At 38.2% G+C, this 20797-nt stretch overlaps 2 protein-coding genes across 3 annotated transcripts in view; one reads left to right on the top strand and one right to left on the bottom strand.

Moving 5' to 3' along the window:
• Positions 1-6493: 6493 nt before the first annotated feature.
• On the bottom strand, positions 6494-10804 carry COX7B (cytochrome c oxidase subunit 7B). Its single transcript, XM_079910712.1, has 3 exons — positions 10675-10804; positions 7974-8098; positions 6494-6689 (listed from the first exon to the last, which is right to left on the bottom strand). Exons 1-3 carry the CDS (start codon positions 10712-10714, stop codon positions 6612-6614), a joined length of 243 nt encoding a protein of 80 aa, XP_079766838.1. The 5' UTR covers positions 10715-10804; the 3' UTR covers positions 6494-6611.
• Positions 10805-16208: 5404 nt separating this feature from the next.
• Positions 16209-20797, top strand: part of MAGT1 (magnesium transporter 1) — a 42604-nt gene continuing 38015 nt past the window's right edge. Inside the window, exon 1 of one of the 2 annotated variants that reach the window (XM_079910896.1) lies at positions 16209-16364. In XM_079910896.1, the coding sequence (XP_079767022.1) occupies positions 16263-16364 (102 nt within the window). In that variant the 5' untranslated portion in view covers positions 16209-16262. The remainder of the gene's footprint in view (positions 16365-20797) is intronic. The other variant, XM_079910895.1, reaches the window with a different exon arrangement.

The raw sequence follows: 20797 nt of genomic DNA, 5'->3' as shown, positions 1-20797 counted from the left end.
TTTGAGGTGATATTGTGGTTTTGATTTGCATTTACCTGATGATTAGTGAGGCTGATTATCTTTTTCTTTACATCTTTATTAGAGTATAATTGCTTTACAATGGTGTGTTAGTTTCTGCTTTATAACAAAGTGAATCAGCTATACATATACATATGTTCCCATATCTCTTCCCTCTTGCATCTCCCTCCCTCCCACCCTCCCTATCCCACCCTCCCTATCCCACCCCTCCAGGCGGTCACAAAGCACCAAGCTGATCTCCCTGTGCTATGCGGCTGCTTCCCACTAGCTATCTACCTTACGTTTGGTAGTGTATATATGTCCATGCCTCTCTCTCGCTTTGTCACAGCTTACCCTTCCCCCTCCCCATATCCTCAAGTCCATTCTCTAGTAGGTCTGTGTCTTTATTCCTGTCTTACCCCTAGGTTCTTCATGGCATTTTTTTCTTAAATTCCATGTATATATATATATATGTTTGCCATTTGTGTATCTTTAAGAAATGTCTAATCAAGTCCTTAGCCCATTTTTTTAAATTTATTTATTTTTGGCTGCATTGGGTCTTTGTTGCTGTGCGCAGGCTTTCCCTAGATGTGGCAAGCGGGGGCTACTCTTTGTTGAGGTGCGCAGGCTTCTCATTGCAATGGCTTCTCTTGTTGCGGAGCACAGGCTCTAGGCATGCGGGCTCAATAGTTGTGGCACATGGGCTTAGTTGCTCCGCTGCATGTGGGATCTCCCCGGACAAGGGCTCGAACCCGTGTCCCCTACATTGGCAGGCGGATTCCTAACCACTGTGCCACCAGGGAAGCCCCCTTAGCCCATTTTTAAATTGAGTTATTACTTTTACTGTGGAGTTGTGGGAATTCTTTATATTTTTGGGAGCATAACCCCTTATCAGATATATAGTTTGCAAATATTTTCTCCTATTCCTTAGATTGCCTTTTCACTCTGTTGTTTCCTTTGGTGTGTGGAAACCTTTTAGTTTGATGTAGTCTCACTTGTTTATTTTTGCTTTTGTTACCTATGCTTTTGGTGTCATATCCATGAAATCATTGTCAAGACCAATGTCATGAAGTTTTTCCCCTATGTTTTCTTCTAGGAGTTTTATAGTTTCAAGTCTTATATTTAAGTCTTTAATCCATTTTGAGTTGATTTTTGTGTGTGCTGTAAGATAAAGGCCCAATTTCATTCTTTTGTATGTGGCTACCTAGTTTTCCAACATCATTTGTTAAAGAGACTATCCATTCCCCATTGTGTATTTTTGCCACCCTAATTCAGTACAGTTGCAGGATACAAAATCAATAGCATAAAAAAATAAAGCACTTAGACCTAGAAAAATTGTACAGATGAACTGGTTTGCAGGGCAGAAATAGAGACACAGATGTAGAGAACAAACGTATGGACACCAAGGGGGGAAAGTGGTGGGGGGGGCGGTGGTGGGATGAATTGGGAGATTGGGATTGACATATATACACTAATATGGATAAAATAGATAATTAATAAGAACCTGCTGTATGAAAAAATAAAATATAAAAATAAATTTTTTAAAAATAAAACACTTAGGAATAAACTTAACTAAGGAGGTGAAAGACCTTGTACACTGAAAACTACAAGACATTGATGAAAGAAATTGAAGATACAAATAAATGGAAAGCTATCCCCCCAAAATAGTGATCTCAAATTTTTTTTAATTCATGTTTTTAAATTCATAATCTTTATGTATGAGTGTATTTGAGTTGGGGCAGGGATCTCACCTCACACTACCTTCACATCGCCATTTAAAACTCTCAAACACTTCCCCATTTATTTATTCATTTGTCCATGATCTTAAAAACTTACAGGATTCCAAGGATGCAAAGAATATTAAAGTATCTATCATCCTGAGTTTAGACAGAATTGAGATGCCTAAAATGTAGCAATACAATGCAATAAATAAGCAGTACAGAAAGCATTTCAGAAAAAAGTGTATTTTTTATTCCTTTTCCAATTTGTCATTTTAAAAAGCAGCAAAATCCTAGAATTTTTAAAACTGTAAACATTAACAGTAAGAGGGAGGGGCTCCATCTCACTAATTTTGAAGTAAGATGTGGTCTTTTCACACTTCCTTTCATTAAATATCTGTCGTAAGATGTAGGGGGAAAATAATCATAGGATTATTTATATTTTCAACTGGAACCATTTCAACCCAGTTACCATAGAGTATCAAGTCAAATAACGTTGCAGAACTCAGTCAGCAAAGTGCAAATATTATTGTAAAACTGTAAAAGACTTGGAAAAGTGGCACACAGTATGCATATTTATATGTTTAATAATTTTCATCCTACCTGTTTGAAATCCCTAATAAGCCTTGACAGGCAACACTGCCCATAGATTTAAATTTTAGGCCTACAATTAAGTATTTCAGAAAGAATTATTCTTTGCCGCTTTACACCCATCCACATAAAAATTCACTTCAGGACTCCTTACCTTCCTGGACATTCAATTGTAGTTGTCAATCAATGTGCATAGCCTTAACTATTAAGATATAAATTCAGCCCCAAATTTAAAAATCTTAACTCACATCACATGAAATTAAGATGGGTTTTAAGTGGGCTTCCAATTATTAGCAAGTTGTTTTCTAACTTCAACATTAACACTGTGTTAAACTTTCAAAGAAATTCACTGAAAGGCAGAAACCAGAAATAAAGCTTTATCAGAAGAATATCAAATCTACTAGGCTCTCTAGTTTTTAGGTAAAGTTTATCATTATGAGTGGCAACATCCTCTACATTCTTAATCACTGGGCCTTTCCCTGACTTTAAAACACTTCAGGGTGAGAGAGTGGCATTGATATATATACACTACCAAATGTAAAATAGATAGCTAGTGGGAAGCAGCCACATCACACAGGAGATCAGCTCGGTGGGATAGGGAGGGTGGGAGGGAGATGCAAGAGGGAAGGGATATGGGGATATATGTATACATATAACTGATTCACTTTGCTGTACAGCAGAAACTAACACAACAATGTAAAGCAATTATACTCCAATAAAGATGTAAAAAAAAAAAAAGAAAACACTTCAGGGACCTCCCTGGTGGTGGAGTGGATAAGACTGAGCTTCCAATGCAGGGGGCCTGGGTTCAGTCCCTGGTCAGGGAACTAGATCCCACATGCATGCTGCAACTAAGAGTTCGCATGCCACAATTAAGGAGCCTGTGTGCTGCAACTAAGGAGCCCACCGGCCACAACTAAGGAGCAAGCAAGCCGTAACTAAGGAGTTGGCGATCCTCAACTAAGGAGCCTGTGAGCCACAACTAAGGAGCCCGCCTGCCACAACTAAGACAACTAAGACCTGGTGCAACCAAATAAATAAATAAATATTTATTTAGAAAAAAATAGAACCTGGATAATTAAAAAAAAATAAACCGGGCTTCCCTGGTGGCGCAGTGGTTGAGAGTCCACCTGCCGATGCAGGGGACACGGGTTCGTGCCCCAGTCCGGGAGGATCCCACATGCCGCGGAGCGGCTGGGCCCGTGAGCCATGGCCGCTGAGCCTGCGCGTCCGAAGCCTGTGCTCCGCAACGGGAGAGGCCACAACAGTGAAAGGCCCGCGTACCGCAAAAAATAAATAAATAAAAAAATAAAAATAAACCACTTCGTATCTCTAAATGAATCATCCCTAATCTCCCATATCAATGCATGAGCATACCAACACTTTTTAAATTACTACTATATTAAACTGAGCTTTCAAATAGAAGGGAATGTCTTCAAGAAGTATATCAGGTTTCCTGGCATTGAGCAGATAGTAGGTACCCCCCAAATGCTTATAAAATGCTTATTAATATCACCAATAAAGTTGATAGTCAGGAGGGTGAGAACACAACATCTGTGCCTCTACAACTACCACGATACCTAGTTCTAAGTAAGTTTAATGAATTTAAAAGAACAGAACACATGCACTAAAATAGCTTGAGTCAAATTAAGAATGGCAGTTACAACATTCACCCTTTTTAAAAAATACTTCATAACTCCCCCAATAAATAACATTTGAAGGATTGGCAATGCTTCTAAATTAAGTCACTTATCTAAATTCTTCAAACATACAGATTTTTACAGGGAGACTAATTTGACAACCTTCACACAGGATGAAAACTTTGAGTACACTAAGCAAGCTGCAAGGTCAGAATATTGTGATGACACAAAATAACTTCGACTTAAACCACAGCTTCATTTCTGGTAGTGGCCATGGTAGTTTTATAACTACTCATCAGGACAAGATTAATCATAAAACTAAGTTTTGTAAGTATTTTCAAAGATGCTGACTACCACCACGATTTTATCACACAAGGCAACACGTATGCTGACAAATAGACATTTTAAAATGTCATACTAGGACTTCCCTGGTGGAGCAGTGGTTACGAATCTGCCTGCCAATGCAGGGGACACAGGTTTGAGCCCTGGTCTGAGAAGATCCCACATGACGCGGAGCAACTAAGCCTGTGCGCCACAGCTACTGAGCCTGTGCTCTAGAGCCTGCAAGCCACAACTATTGAGCCCATGTGCCACAAGTACTGAAGCCCTCACGCCTAGAGCCCGTGCTCAGCAACAAGAGTGTAGTGACCTCAATGAGAAGCCCGCGCACAGCAACGAGCACTGCAACGAAGTGTAGCTCCCGCTCGCCGCAACAAGAGAAAGCCCACGTGCAGCAACAAAGACCCCAAAACAGCCAAAAAATGAATTTATTTTTAAAAAAAGTCATACTATTTTTTTTTTTTTTTTTTTTTTTGCGGTACGTGGGCCTCTCACTGTTGTGGCCTCTTCCACTGAGGAGCACAGGCTCTGGACGCGCAGGCTCAGCAGCCATGGCTCACGGGCCTAGCCACTCTGCGGCATGTGGGATCTTCCTGGACCGGGGCATGAACCCGTGTCCCCTGCATCGGCAGGCGGACTCGCAACCACTGCACCACCAGGAAAGCCCCCATACTATTTATTTTTGCCTATCAGAATAGCTGACAATTACTACTTATCTGACAGAAGTGGTATAAATCATACTGAAAATTACCTCCAGTCATTAGAAATTCTCAGTGCCAACTCAGGAACAAAAACAGAAGGTTGAAACTTTCTTAAAGACATGTTTATTTTGCTTAATCATGTTGGAGGGTTACGTGCATTTGAATACTTTAGTCCTCTTTTAACATTCTAAATATGATATAAAGTGTTCAAATTTTACCAAATGGTGTCACTACTATGTAGTTACTAATCTTGCAACCTTCTGTGCTGCAATGACATTCAAATCCTTATTCCTACTTTAAAAAGTCATGAAATTACTGGCTTTGGTACATTAATGAGAAAACAGGACATATTGCCATAAGAGCAATTCTAGTATTTCACCTATTGAGTAAACATTCTTCAAATGTTTGGTTAAGTATAAATCCTTATCTACATCAGGAAAATTTGGAGAGTCCTAAAAGCCACTTACCTGATAACCTACAGTATCAGGTAAGTGAATTTTAGAAATCTCAAATTTAGCCAATATAGATAGGTTACTCAACTGAAATTTCATTTTCTGCTTGAGCACTATTAAAAAGCCACTACTTGAGGCTTACTTCAGAGCCTTTGGCTGAGGAAATAAAGAAGCACATGGTGTAGATACTGTGTTTTCTTCAGTTAATATCTTACACATAAAATCCAATGTCATAGTGAATTCAGGATAATCCACCAATCCAAAAACTGGTACAGTTACAGAAAGCCAACAGCAGAGGTCACTAGTAGTTAGATAAGTAAAACAGATCCTTTCTTTAATAACCTCATAAACATCTCAAATAAATATGCTGAAAAATATAGAGCTCGGGCTTCCCTGGTGGCGCAGTGGTTGAGAGTCCGCCTGCCGATGCAGGGGACACGGGTTCGTGCCCCGGTCCGGGAAGATCCCACATGCCGCAGAGTGGCTAGGCCCGTGAGCCATGGCTGCTGAGCCTGCGCGTCCAGAGCCTGTGCTCCGCAGCGGGAGAGGCCACAACAGTGAGAGGCTCGTGTACGGCAAAAAAAAAAAAAAAAAAAAAAAATAGAGCTCTAAGATAAATGTACCAAGGGAGCCAAGGAGCTAGCTAGTCTTCAGACATCCTAGGAGTTCATTTGATAGGACCACTCTTCCTATGGGTCTGGTGACACCCTAAGTTCTCTTGGCAGGAGTACAAAGGACTTAACGCCAATTCTAAATACAAACATATATGAGAGGCTGAAAGTAGTAGGTATAACCAAGATATGGACACCAAATTTTAAACTCATAGATGCCCTAAAATAACTCTGTTATCAGTTATTCATTAACTGTAATTTCAGCCTATTATAAAGTTGACTCCTAGGTGACAGCCAAACTTTCCTTTCACACTACCTAATAGAGAACAGCTATTCAAGAGTTGTACAGTGTTTTGACTTTAATATTAACACAAAGGTTAAATAAATAAAAATGATCAAGCTTGGTTTCATTTACAAAAGAAACAAACAAACCTACAATGAGGTTTTCAAATGTACTTTATTTCTTCAATCACGCCATATTTTAATGGGTACATAATGCTTTTACTTGGCATCAATTATGAGTTGATTTTGAAACAATTCAGTATTAAACGAGCTGGGATGATCACTGTTCTCTCCATTCCTTTGGGGTGACTCTGCCAACAGGGGACAGGTTCCATTCTATTCCAATTTGTGTTGCTGTCTGTAAGAATTAAAATGCTGTCAGTTATATGTTTAAACCAGAGCCCACTCTCCCTTGGAGAGTATTTCCTAAAGTGGCAAAGGTATTCTGCACTATAGGTTAAAAACACACAGAAAGTCACCTGGGATACAGTGCCCTCCAGGTAGGCCAAACCTAATTGCTGTCCTAATTCTCTAGAGCAGTGCTGTTCAGTAGAACTTCCAGAGATGAAGGAAATGTTCTATATCTGCACTGTCTAATACAGTTAGCCACTAGCTACATACAGCTATTGAGCAACTAAGATGTAGCTAGTGTGACTCAGCAACTACATTTTAAATTTCATTTAATTAATTCAAATTTGTATATCACATTTCTATACTACATCCTCAAAAACATTGTTGCACTCAACCACGACTACCTAAATACTGCCAAAGAGAACTTTTATAATATCCCTTCTTCAAGTAGCACTTCACTTCCAAAAGTGCCCCCGATCACACATTTGTTCAACATCTGTTTACTCTTCCAATTAAGTACACACACTTATTTTAATAATATATCTGATTTCAGGAAGATCAAAATAAGAATGAAAAAGGCCTATTAATAAAGTCTTTGATTATTAAGGCAAGGGTTGTTTCATATCTTTTAAAATCAGTTTATATATTTATTATAACTTCAAGACTCCTATTTTTAACCAGCAAGTACAGTGACTGGTAAGTAGATTGGTAAATGAAGATGTAAAAAACTAAAATATTAAAAGCAAGTCACTTTATATGTCATCCATCAGAAATGCTGTACTCAGTTCTTCTATAGAAGAAAGGTTGATTAAGCAAAGAAAGGTGACCAAGATGGTGAAACCCTGGAAATCATATAACAAAAAAATGATCAACAGAACTAAGAATGTTTAATATGAAAGAGAAGATCCAGGAGACATGATAGGAATCTTCTAATATCTAACAGCTGATACATGGAAATGTGATCAGAATTTCTGTATTGCAATGAAATGATGGGTAAAATATGAAGGAGGCAGATTTTAACTCAACATAAGATCTTTTCAACCAGCTACACAATATGGAAAAGACTGCCTTTTGATCCACTAAGCAACTTGTCATTGGAAATGTTAAGAACAGATGACGGATGAATGCTCAATGTTGAGGAAGAAATTCCTGCACTAGGTGGGTAATTACGTTAGAAAATCTCTAAAGCCCCTCCTAACTAGAAATGTATACTGTGTGAAAACATTTTGAATACATGAGATAAATGGGAATAAAAAACATCTAAAACAGGTTATCAATCAACAGTACTTACATATGCCCATACAGCAACACAGAAAGTGGCTCCACTTGCTAATACAGCATTACCATATTTGTCATGGAAATCAGGTGCCCGCTTCTGGTGGCTCTGCCTTGCCATTGTTTGCGGAATGCTTCGAACTTAAAGGGGGAAAGAAAAGAGAATACGGGAGCATATCTATCAATTATCAGGAAAAGAGAACATGTGTAATTGATATTGCCACTCACAAAAGCCAAGGAAGTTAATTCTACAGTATTACGCAGTATAATAAAATGTTAAAACATATTGCAGCTAAAAGCAAAGTAGCATACTTTGAAATGCTTCACAAATAAGATTGACAGATGGATAAATATGTGATATAACAAATACAGCAAAATGTTAGTTGTAGAATCTATGTGGTGGGTATGTGGGTATTCATTATACAATTCTTCCAACTTTTCGATATGTCTGGAACTTTCCACAATAAAATGTTGAGGGGAAAAACCAAGAAAAAGTGATGTCAGTAACATCCATGACAAATTGGTATTTGTATAACCTCTGAACTTAGCTCCTACTTCATTAATTTGAGTATTTATGACTTTGAATTTCACTAAAGTTTACTCAGCAGTGCTCAACAACTTACAACATAAAGGGGTAAATAAACTCAAAATCATTAAAGCACGCTAAATGTTTATGACCTTAAAATTACCCCAAAACCTCCAAAAACTAGAGTAATCTTGACTTTTTAAAAAGGTGACTAATGAATATAGCACCATGCTAAAAGAAATGGGGTATATGGAAATGTGTAAGACACAGACCCTGTTCTTGGGTAACTTCCACTCTAGGGGAGGCTATTAGATACAAAGACACAAATCATTATAATAAAAGGAAGTACAATGTTACCTAAGCACTTTGAATAGCAGGTAGGATTTGGTTATGTAGCCAGGCTATTAGATACAAAGACACAAACCACTATAATACAAGGAAGCAGAATGTTAGCTAAGCGCTTTGAATAGCAGGTAGGATTTGGTTATATAGGCATGGGAAAGGCAAATCTGAAAAAAGCAGAGACAGAAAACCCAGTGTCCTAGAAAACAAATTACGTTTGAAGGATAAGGTAAATAAATTAGTAACAGGAGGTAAAACTAGAAAGGTTCATGGAGGGCCACTTTTTTGGTAGAGGTAAAAGCTGTTGAGCAGAATGACAACATGAAAGCTTTGCTATTACTGCTATTTTAGTAGAAAGAGTTTCAAACTGCCTCTGGAGGTACTTGGGGGGCTTGGGAAAGAGCCAAGACTGGAAAATGCATATTTCCAGCTGCTTTTTTCTTCCTCTCCAATCTAAGTAGCAGGTCCTTATTGTTTTAGAGCCTCAAAAGGTATGTAATGAAAAGCGTATTAAATAAACAGCAATGTTGCCCATTCACTAGCACTTATGAATATAATGGGTTATGTGATACAATGGGTTATTTGATATAATGTGATACAATGGGTTATTTCAGGATAGTTATTTGACCATTTAATGGTTTCTTCGCTTAAGTGCCTTAGTTTTTTTTCACCTTTAGTCACACTTGGGATGAGCAAATTTACAAACATTTCCCAATATAATCTGCTCTAGAGCAGTTAAAAAGTGAGCATGTGAATTCCACATTGAAAATAACAACCCCCAAACCCCTTTCCTGAGGTACAAGGCCCTACCTGCTCAAAAAGCAAAGAAAATAAGATTACCAAGCAAGCAATTCTGGAACACCTCATGACCTCAACACTCAGGTCACCCAAGTGGATTTCTTTGGACCTCTTCTCTGTGACAAGAAATGGTTCAGTTACCACCTATTGGTAATCTCATATAATCCTCAACAACTCTATGAGGTAGGTATTATTTACTAAGCCTCTATTTTACAAAGGAGGAAAATGAAGTTGAGAGAGGTTAAATCATTTGCCCAAAGTGAAAGAGATAATAGATGTGGCTTTTGGAATATGAAAACCCGGTCAGACAACTATTTTTTGGTTATTGTCAAAGGTGCTTGAGCGTTTAGAACACAATCTAGTAATACTTCTAATGACTCCATAAACAGAAAATAAAAAGATGGCTAAAGAAGCAAAATGGTAGTTGTTTAAGGTCACTTTCATTGTAAAACTGCTCACGTTACTCAAGGTCACCTTCAGTGCAAATCAAGTATGGAAATGACTTTTATCTCTCCAATCTAGTGCATTCTCAGTACATAATGCTGGTCTCAAAATTTCCCTGTACCTGCCTAACTTTTAGGTAAGAAAAAAATGACCACAATTATTTAGTTAATAATCCACAAATAACATAAAAGCTGCAGTGCTACCATTTAGGTTGTCTCCCTGCAATGAAACCAAGAATTGGAGAAGAGGCTCTTCCATTTGCGGGTAAACTTGTCCCCAAAGCTAAAGTTTACGGAATTACTTAAGGAACGAGAAGTGTTCACCAGGTGTCTCCCTTGAAATCGTAGGCTACCGGAAAAAAAAAAAAAAAAAAAAAAAGCAGAGCTGGGTTATGACTCCAGTAACAAAAGAGAGCTGGGAACCCAAACAGAAACGCTGAGCGATTAGGCTAATGCTAAGGACATTTTCCCAATTACTTGGGGTGAAGTAGGAGACAGAGCATTTAGAATAATAAAGTCGAGATGCACATGGAAGGAAGGGGCACGAAAGACCACGAAGACAACGGATAAAGGCAGTTGGAAAAGATGTGCTCACAATTTTTGCTCACCTCCGAGACGACTTAGTGCGTTTTTGGCCAAGGGAAACATCGTGAAGCTGAAGACAGAACGGCGGCAACTGCAGCTGCTGACTTCCTGCAATTTCACCTCTAGTACCCTTGCAAAGCGCCCTGAGAAACAAAATGGCTTCCTGCTGAGCTCGTTAAAGAGATTTGATGAATCTCGCGAGACCTGTAAAAAACCTATAGAATTTGTCCTCTTTACAGCACGGAAGGATAAACGCCTTGTGGGAAACGAAGTTTTACACTTTGTAAATGACATACCAAGGTATTTACGTAACAATGAGAGAATCCCTGGCCTCGAAGCAAGGTTTAGGGATCTATAGAGGAGAGCTGAGACATTGATCTCAGACTGAGACATCAAAGGCACCAGCTTCAAGATAGTGTTTTAGAGGACTGAGCTTGTATCTCGCTCCACACTAGCAGTACTTTCTGTTCCCTCCAAACTTCCTTCATTTCTTTAATTTTTTTCCTATTACTACCTACTAATTCGTTTAACTTTTAATTTTGAAATGATTTCAAGTTATGAGGAAACTTGCAAGAACAGTAAAAAGAATTATTAATATGTAGATAAATATGTGATAAAGCAAATTTAACAAATTGTTGATTGTAGAATCTTGGCGGTGTGTGTTGAGTACAATTCTTTCACTTTGTATATTTGGATATTTTCATAATAAAATATTGGGGGAGGGAGACTTCCTGTACACCCATTACCAAGGTACACCACTTGGTAATATTTTGCCACATGTTTTCTTTGTGTGTGTGATTAAATACATGTACATAAAAGATGTATATATAAATGCATCTCTTTTTTTCTGAACCATTTGAGAATAACTTGCATACGTCATGTGTTTTTACCTGTTAATACTTCAGGGTTCATTTCCTAAGAGTAAGCTATTCTCTTACATAACCACAGTACAGTTATTAAATTCAGAAATTTTAATATTGAGACAGTACAGCTCATATTCCAATTTCACCAATTACCCCAATATCTCTATCCAGAATTCAATCCAGTTCCCTGTATTGAATTTAATTATGTCTTTTTTTTAAACATCTTTATTGGAGTATAATTGCTCCACAATGGTGTGTTAGCTTCTGCTTTATAACAAAGTGAATCAGCTATACATATACACACATCCTCATGTCTCCTCCCTCTTGCATCTCCCTCCCACCCTCTCTATCCCACCCCTCTAGGTGCTCACAAACCACCGAGCTGATCTCCCTGTGCTATGCAGCTGCTTCCCACTAGCTATCGGTTTTACATTTGGTAGTGTATATATGTCCATGCCACTCTCTCACTTCGACCCAGCTTACCCTTTCTCCTCCCCGTGTCCTCAAGTGCATTCTCTACGTCTGCGTCTTTATTCCTGTCCTGCCCCTAGGTTCTTCAGAACCTTTTTGTTTTTTTAGATTCCATATATATGTGTTAGCATAAGGTATTTGTTTTTCTCTTTCAGACTTACTTCACTCTGTATGACAGACTCTAGGTCCAGCCACCTCATTACATGTAAGTTATGTCTTTAGTCTCCTAGAAAATCAAACAGTTCCTCGGCCTTTCTTTGTCTTTCACGGCACTAATTTTTTTCTTACTAAGGTAAACTTTATACTCTCAAGCTTACATATGAAGGAAGTGAGGTGCAGAATCAAGATTAGGCAATTGTAAGTGACAACTGGTAACGGACCTTCTGACTCCACAGGTCTGTGCTCCGTAATATATTTGAAGAGTACAGGCCAGTTATTTTGTAAAAGTTCCCTCAAATTTTGTGTGCTTGACATTTTCTCCTAATTAGATTCAGTTAATGCACTTCTGACAGGAATACTACATGACAGATATGTCTTCTTAGGGCATCTTATCAGGAAGCCTATAATATTAGCTTGTCCCATTATTGATAATGCCAACTTTAATCATTTGATCAAAAGGGTGACCTCCAAGTTCCTATAGTATAAAGTTACTGTTTTTCCCTTTGTCATTAATAAGTAACGTGAGGAATACATTCAGACTATGTATATATCCTGTTCTTTATCAAACTTCCACCCACTAGTTTTTGTATCCATTGATGATTTTTGCCTAAAAGAATTATTAGTATGAAAGTTGCAAAATGGTGATTTTCTAACTCTATCATTCCTTCCATATTTAATACTGAGTGTTCTACTATAAAGAGGAGTTTGATCTTCTCCCCTATTTATTTGTTCACTATCAGTGTGGATCCATGGATTCCATAGGTTATAATCCATTGCTATCATGATTTATTTTAATGCTCAATAGTCTCAGATGTGGTCAGTAGGATTCCCTTCAAGCTGGCTTATATGTCTTTTTTTGACGTCGCCATCATTTTTTTTGAGCACATCTTTATTTTCTGACACAAGGCTCATCTTGTACTTTCCCTGCCCCAGCACTGGAATCAACCATTTCCCTAAGGAGCCCCAATTTATTTCAGGGATGGCATTTAGCAACCTAGATTTGGCACTAGGTTTGCTCATTGATATTGGAGTGTCATTGCTTCTAGTCCTTCCTGTGAATAGAGCTAGGAATATATATCATGAATGATAAATTTATACAAATACTTCCAATTCCAGTCCAACCCCCAAAAGTTCTTTTTTACTTTCCCTCATTTCATATTTGTATCTCCCTTCTTACACAGTGAGAATCCTGGCTCTCAACATCAGTGTTTTTACATATTACATTATACACAATATATTTTCAGAATTGCTTTGCTCATATCACTATGAAAAAGAAATCTACCTAGTAGAGTTTAAGATTTGCTTGTAGTTGTGTTTTTTTCTTTAGACTAATGGTATGTAATCAAGGTACTGTGTTCATAAATTTTTCAGATTAGTTATTTTTTTTTTAGTGTGGTTTTTTTTCATTTGAAATAGAGCTGTGCTCCCTTTTTTCTGTTTGTATTCAATTTCAGTTTTTTAACCCATTCTTACTGATGTGATTTTTAAATGTTTAACTTATTTTTTAAATTGTGGTAAAATATACATAACATAAAATTTAGCATTTTAACCATTTTAAAGTGTATAGTTCAGTGGTATTAAGTACATTCACATTGTTGTACAACTATCACCACCATCCATCTCCAGAACTTTTTTCATCTTGCAAAACCATATGATTTGCTTTTATATTTTATTTTTTAAATATTAACATTATTTCAAAAGTCAAAACTATACAAACTGGTGTACTTAGAGAAGTGTCATTCCCTCATAACTTTTCTACTCCATTTTCTCCACCTTCTGTAGGTAACCAATTTCATTAGTTTCTGATTTAAGCTTTCTGTGTTTCCTTTTGCAAAATGGGCAAACATAATATATTTTCTTATTTCCTCTTCTATTTTACACAAATGTAGCATAATATGTATGTACTTTTGCACTTGGTTTTTTCACTTTAACAATAGATCTTGAAAATCCATATCATTTACAGAGCTCTTCCTCATTCCTTTTCTTTACAGCTGTGAAATACTCCATGGTATTTATGTACCATAGTATATTCAATCATTCTCCTATATTTGAACATTTAGGTGGTTTTGAGAATATTTCAATTACAAATAGTGCTGAAATGAACAAATTTGTGAGCATATATTTTCTTATTGTTGGAGTAGATTCCTAGAAGTGGGATTGCTGAATCAAAGGATAAATGCATTAGATATTAAGTTATCCTCCATTTTTCATTCCCACCAGCAATGTATGAGGGTGCCTGTTTCCCCACAGACTCAATGACATCATGTATTGAATTTTTGCCAAAATGATAGGTGAGATTTTTGTGTACTTAAAAAACTTACCTTAATTTTTTATTTGTTAAATTTACATGCAGTAAAATTCACTCTTTTTTAGTGTAGTCTTCTGAGTTTTGACAAATGCAAACAGTGTGTAACCACCCCAATAATTAAGGAGAGAAAGGCTGTATCCTCACAAAAAATCTCCTTGTGTGGCCCCTTTGTAGTCAGTCCCTCTCCCCACCTCCAGCCCCTGATAGTCACTGATCTGTTCTCTACCTTTCTAGAATGTCATATAAATGGAATCATATGGCATGTCTCAGTGTCCTTTTTTAAAAAATTTCTTACTACGAGTGTCTGTAAACGTTTTAATTTTTTACATATCTCTAGATCACATCTCTTCAGAAGCAACTATTTTCCCTTCCATACCCATCTCTTTGTCTCTCCAACTTAATGAAATTATTTTCCTCTCCGTGTGTTTCTCAGCAGGGCCTAAAAGAATGGTCATATGATATTCCACAGCATCAAAATAAATCCAAATTACATGCAATTGGTTTTGTTGGTGTTTTTCCTCTTGAGTATATTATTCTTCTCTATTATCCCAGTTTTACAACCCACAATGGTAAACAGAACTGGGCCAAATAAGTGGAAAGTTCTGCTATGTAGGATTTTTATTATTTTTTAGATAAGGGAACTGGATATTTAAGAAAACCGATTATGACACAAAAACTTTAAAAAGACAGAAGTGCTTTCTTACAACCTTAGTGCTGCGTCCATCCCTCAAACAAAAGAACGGCAAGTAAAAAAAAAAAATGTGCTGTCTATAACAGAAATTTAAGTACTTGTTGGTGCCTACCTAATAAACCTAAAGGTTTGCCATGAATAAACACTTTAGAATATAACTTTTGATGTCTGTTGTGTTCAGCACATGTGGCACAGTTCCTGGGACACACAAGGTATTCAACAAGCTCTTGTTCATTCACTTTTTAAAATATCCCTCAGTAACACTGTTTTTGCTTTCCTGCTTTTACCTATTTTTTGGCTGTGTTGGGTCTTCCTTGCTGTGTGCGGGCTTTCGCTAGTTGCGGTGAGCCTGGGCTACTCTTCGCTGCAGTGCGCAGGCTTCTCATTGTCCTGGCTTCTCTTGTTGCAGGGCACGGGCTCTAAGTGCGCAGGCTTCAGTATTTGTGGCTCGCGGGCTCAAGAGCTCAGGCTCAGTAGTTGTGGCACACGGGCTCAGTTGCTCCACGGCATGTGGGATCTTCCCCGCCCAGGGCTCGAACCCGTGTTCTCTTCATTGGCAGGCGGATTCTTAACCACTGCCACCAGGGAAGCCCCAACTTTCTTTTTATTTTTTTATTTGAAATACTTTGGAGGCCAAATAAGGGACTTGGATAGCTCCTATCAATCACGTGGCTAGGTCCAATTTTTCTAGAATATTACAGGAAAGAGGTGTTCAAAGAGTTCTAAAGAGTCTCCACGAAAAAGTTTCTGTCGTAACAACCCTAAGCCAGCTTGGACGCTGAAAAGCCGCAATGCTTCACAACTGCGCACGCGTATTTGAAGAACCGCTAAGCCCGCCATCTTTACGTTTAATGAAAGGGGCGGTCCCTCATCCTTAGCGGACCAATGTAAAACCTCCAGATTGTCATTTTTCTATTGGCTAACAGAGACCAATTAGAAGTGAAACGTCTTTTAGCGGGCGTCTGGCTGTACAGCGCCCTGACGTAATGTGAGGGGACTACGGGCAGGGTTGAGCTGGACCAATGAGGAGGCGCGAGGGGGCTGGTTTGCCTGTTCTCACGCCCAACCCTCAGACCCAGCCCCAGGAAAGTTTCCCTTCTAGGAAGGAGAGAAGCGAACATGGCAGCGCGTTGGTGGCTTTGGTGCGTCTCTGCGACCGTAGCGGTGGCACTGCTGCTCGTTTACGGGGTTCCCTCAGCCTCTGCCCAGAGAAAGAAGGAGGTGAGGACGCTGTTTCCAGCAACACGGGCTTCTCCCAACGAGTGGGGCTTGAGAGGGTCTGTTTTGTCCTTCCCGATCCCTTTTCCCCGCCGATTCTGTACCTTTGGCGGCTCCAATTCCGCCGTTTTTGGAATTGTGGGGTTCGCGAGAGAAGAAACTGTAATACCTTGTCTTCTGGGACTGTAGAGTCTGAGAGTGGGGTGGGGTAGGTGACAAGCTAGCTTCTATAGGCCTGTGGATGTACATAGCTACGAGTTTTGACACTTCTTTGAGTATGGGCCCCATCAGGTGGTGGCGGGAAGTTCGACTTTAGGTCCAAGGGGTAGAATATCTGAGTCTTTCTTCTGTCAGTAGATGTAACTCCCTTTTAGACGTGTGAGAACTATATATTTTGTAGCATTTTCACTTCAGGAATGAGAGGAGTAAACAGAAGAGCGGAGCTATGCCAAATTTATTTCATTGTCCAAATAATTGATTCAAAGCAAGTTACTGGAGTGAAGCTCTTAAACCATTTTCAATGGTTTACCAAATATCAAGCGCGCCAGGCGCTGTTGTGAGAAGCTTAGTGTATATAAGTGAACAAAACTAAGATTTCTCCTCGTGGAATTTACTGACTTTGGCAAGTGGAGGAGATACAGTATTCTTTACTCACCATTAAGCAATCCAAGCTGAGGAATTTTAACATTGTTGTTTTGAACTGTTCAGTCTCACTTGTAATTTAAGGATGGAGTTGAAAATTTATTCCTTAACCAGGAATTTTTTAAACTAACATTTGTAGGCTAGTGGATTATTAAGAAAGCTAAAAATATCAAGAATTTTTATGAATAAACCCTGATGGTCTAGAACACAGATATAATGAAATAAGTTTTGGGGGAAAGGGAGGTGCATTTTAGAGGAATTCAGACTGTTGATGCTTAGCTTTATTACTTCTGAAATTCAAAAGTAATCTTAATGGCAGCATCAGAATTTAGATTTAAATTATAGTGGATTCCTATATACCAGGGGTCCCCAACCCCCGGGCCACAGACTGGTACCGGTCCGTGGCCTGTTAGGAACCGGGACTCACAGCAGGGGCTGAGCGGCGGGCCGCCGGGCGGGCGAGCGAAATACAGCCGCTCCTGATTGCTCGCATTACCGCCAGAGCTCCACCTCCTGTCAGATCAGCGGGGGCATTAGATTCTCATAGGAGTGCGAACCCTACTGTGAACCGCGCATGCAAGGGAGCTAGGTTGCGCACACCTTATGAGAATCTAATGCCTGATGATCTGAGGTGGAGCTGAGGCGTTGATGCTCTGCAAATACAGATTATCATTAGCAGAGAGCTTTGACTGTACGGAGACCATAATAAATCAATTGCTTGCAAACTCATATCAAAACCCTATCAGTGAGTGGCAAGGGAAAACAAGCTCAAGGCTCCCACTGATTCTGCATTATGGTGAGCTGTATAATTATTTCATTATATATTACAATGTAATAATAATAGAAATAAAGTGCACAATAAATGTAATGCACTTAAATCATCCCGAAACCATCTGCCGCCACCCCGTCCATGGAAAAACTGTTCCACGAAACCAGTCCCCGGTGCCGAAAAGATTGGGGACCACTGACTGCTATATGCTATCTTTGCTGAGTGATATTTAGTGATAATAGGAAAATTTGTAGTTGTTAAGACTTAATCTATTTTGCTAGAGCTAATTGGGATACATATTATGCAAGCAAGTAGAATAAAGTTAAATTAGTGCAGTGTTGTGTTACTGCACTTTCTTGGTCCTCTTAATCCCTTGTAGTCCTAAAATTTTCATCGTACTTGATTATTACTAACAGAATTAGAGATATTAATTGACTTCCTGTTAGTGGGATTATTTTGTGGCCATAATAATTTAAATGCTTCAAGAGAAGAGAAAGACTTTAAGCTTACTTAACTTTGTTGGTAAGCATTATATTTTAATTGTGAATATTATTACTCTTCTTTTTGTTTTATTTAAATAGTTGAAAGTAGAGTAATGTACTCCAAGAAGGGGAGATATCAATTGATTGTGAAAGTCTTTGCTTATAAATTTAATGTTTTTTCATAGTAAACTTTTATTTTGTTTTAAATAAATATATCCAGTGCAAATTTTAAGACTGGATGGGTATATTTTCTCAAATGTTTTTGAAAACTGTAGTGGAAAAAGTATTTGCAGTAGGAGTTGTTTCCAAATCAATTACTTTTTTGAGTTGAGCTCACTTGATAAACCTCCTACCTTTATGTACTATAGTCCCTGGAAAATATCTTTCCTACTAACAACTTTAAAGTATTAAATAGTAAATAGAAGGGCCTGAAGGTCACAGGTGATATATTAATCCTTTACTTTTGAAGGTTATGACTTTGGAAGATAAAGGAATATTTAGAGAGTGAATAGTGGGACTTAGTGTAGAGCCTATAGAGAAACAAAATTTTTATTTCTAAGGCATAGCTTTCAGTACCCAAACAATGGGCTCTTGACAACGAATAAGAGGCATCCTAAGGAAGAAGGTTCTTCAGTACTAGCGATTTACTCCGATCAAGAAAACTTTTAACTCAAATGTGAAAAAAGAGAAATTCCTTTATAAAATCATATAACAGAAGAGACAAAAGAAGACTAGTGAAAGAAGTGTCTAGGAATTATTAAGGTGTTTTATATATATATATATATATTTAACATCTTTATTGGAGTATAATTGCTTTACAATGGTGTGTTAGTTTCTGCTTTATAACAAAGTGAATCAGTTATACATATACATATGTTCCCATATCTCTTCCCCCTTGCATCTCCCACCCTCCCACCCTCCCTATCCCACTCCTCTAGGTGTCACAAAGCACCGAGCTGATCTCCCTGTGCTATGCGGCTGCTTCCCACTAGCTATCTATTTTAAGTTTCATAGTGTATATATGTCCATGCCACTCTCTCACTTTGTCCCAGCTTACCCTTCCCCCTCCCCATATCTTCAAGTCCATTCTCTAGTAGGTCTGTGTCTTTATTCCCGTCTTGCCCCTAGGTTCTTCATGACCTTTTTTTCCCCCTTAGATTTCATATATATGTGTTAGCATATGGTATTTGTTTTTCTCTTTCTGACTTACTTTGTATGACAGACTCTAGGTCCATCCACCTCAGTACAAATAACTCAATTTTGTTTCTTTTTTATGGCTGAGTAATATTCCATTGTATATATGTGCCACATCTTCTTTATCCATTCATCTGTTGATGGACACTTAGGTTGCTTACATGTCCTGACTATTGTAAATAGTACTGCAATGAACATTGTGGTACATGACTCTTCTTGAATTATGGTTTTCTCAGGGTATATGCCCAGTAGTGAGATTGCTGGGTCATATGGTAGTTCTATTTTTAGTTTTTTAAGGAACCTCTGTACTGTTCTCCATAGTGGCTGTATCAATTTACATTCCCACCAACAGTGCAAGAGGGTTCCCTTTTCTCCACACCCTCTCCAGCATTTATTGTTTCTAGATTCTTTGATGATGGCCATTCTGACGGGTGTGAGATGATATCTCATTGTAGTTTTGATTTGCATTTCTCTAATGATTAATGATGTTGAACATTCTTTCATGTGTTTGTTGGCAATCTGTATATCTTCTTTGGAGAAATGTCTATTTAGGTCTTCTGCCCAGTTTTGGATTGGGTTGTTTGTTTTTTTGATATTGAGCTGCATGAGCTGCTTGTAAATTCTGGAGATTAATCCTTTGTCAGTTACTTCATTTGCAAATATTTTCTCCCATTCTGAGGGTTGTCTTTTGGTCTTCTTTATGGTTTCCTTTGCTGTGCAAAAGCTTTTAAGTTTTATTAAGTCCCATTTGTTTACTTTTGTTTTTATTTCCATTTCTCTAGGAGGTGAGTCAAAAAGGATCTTGCTGTGATTTATGTCATAGAGTGTTCTGCCTATGTTTTCCTCTAAGAGTTTGATAGTGTCTGGCCTTACATTTAGGTCTTTAATCCATTTTGAGCTTATTTTGGTGTATGGTGTTAGGGAGTGTTCTAATTTCACACTTTTCCATGTAGCTGTCCAGTTTTCCCAGCACCACTTATTGAAGAGGCTGTCTTTTCTCCACTGTATATTCTTGCCTCCTTTATCAAAGATAAGGTGACCATATGTGCATGGGTTTATCTCTGGGCTTTCTATCCTGTTGCATTGATCTATATTTCTGTTTTTGTGCCAGTGCCATACTGTCTTGATATCTGTAGCTTTGTAGTATAGTCTGAAGTCAGGGAGCCTGATTCCTCCAGCTCCGTTTTTCTTTCTCAAGATTGCTTTGACTATTTGGGGTCTTTTGCATTTCCATAAAATTGTGAATTTTTTTGTTCTAGTTCTGTGAAAAATGCCAGTGGTAGTTTGATAGGGATTGCATTGAATCTGTAGATTGCTTTGGGTATTAGAGTCAATTTCACAATGTTGAT

The sequence above is a fragment of the Stenella coeruleoalba genome (assembly GCF_951394435.1).
Source record: "Stenella coeruleoalba genome assembly, chromosome: X".
Taxonomy (NCBI): Eukaryota; Metazoa; Chordata; class Mammalia; order Artiodactyla; family Delphinidae; genus Stenella; species Stenella coeruleoalba.
This window is presented reverse-complemented; position numbering and strand designations above follow the sequence as displayed.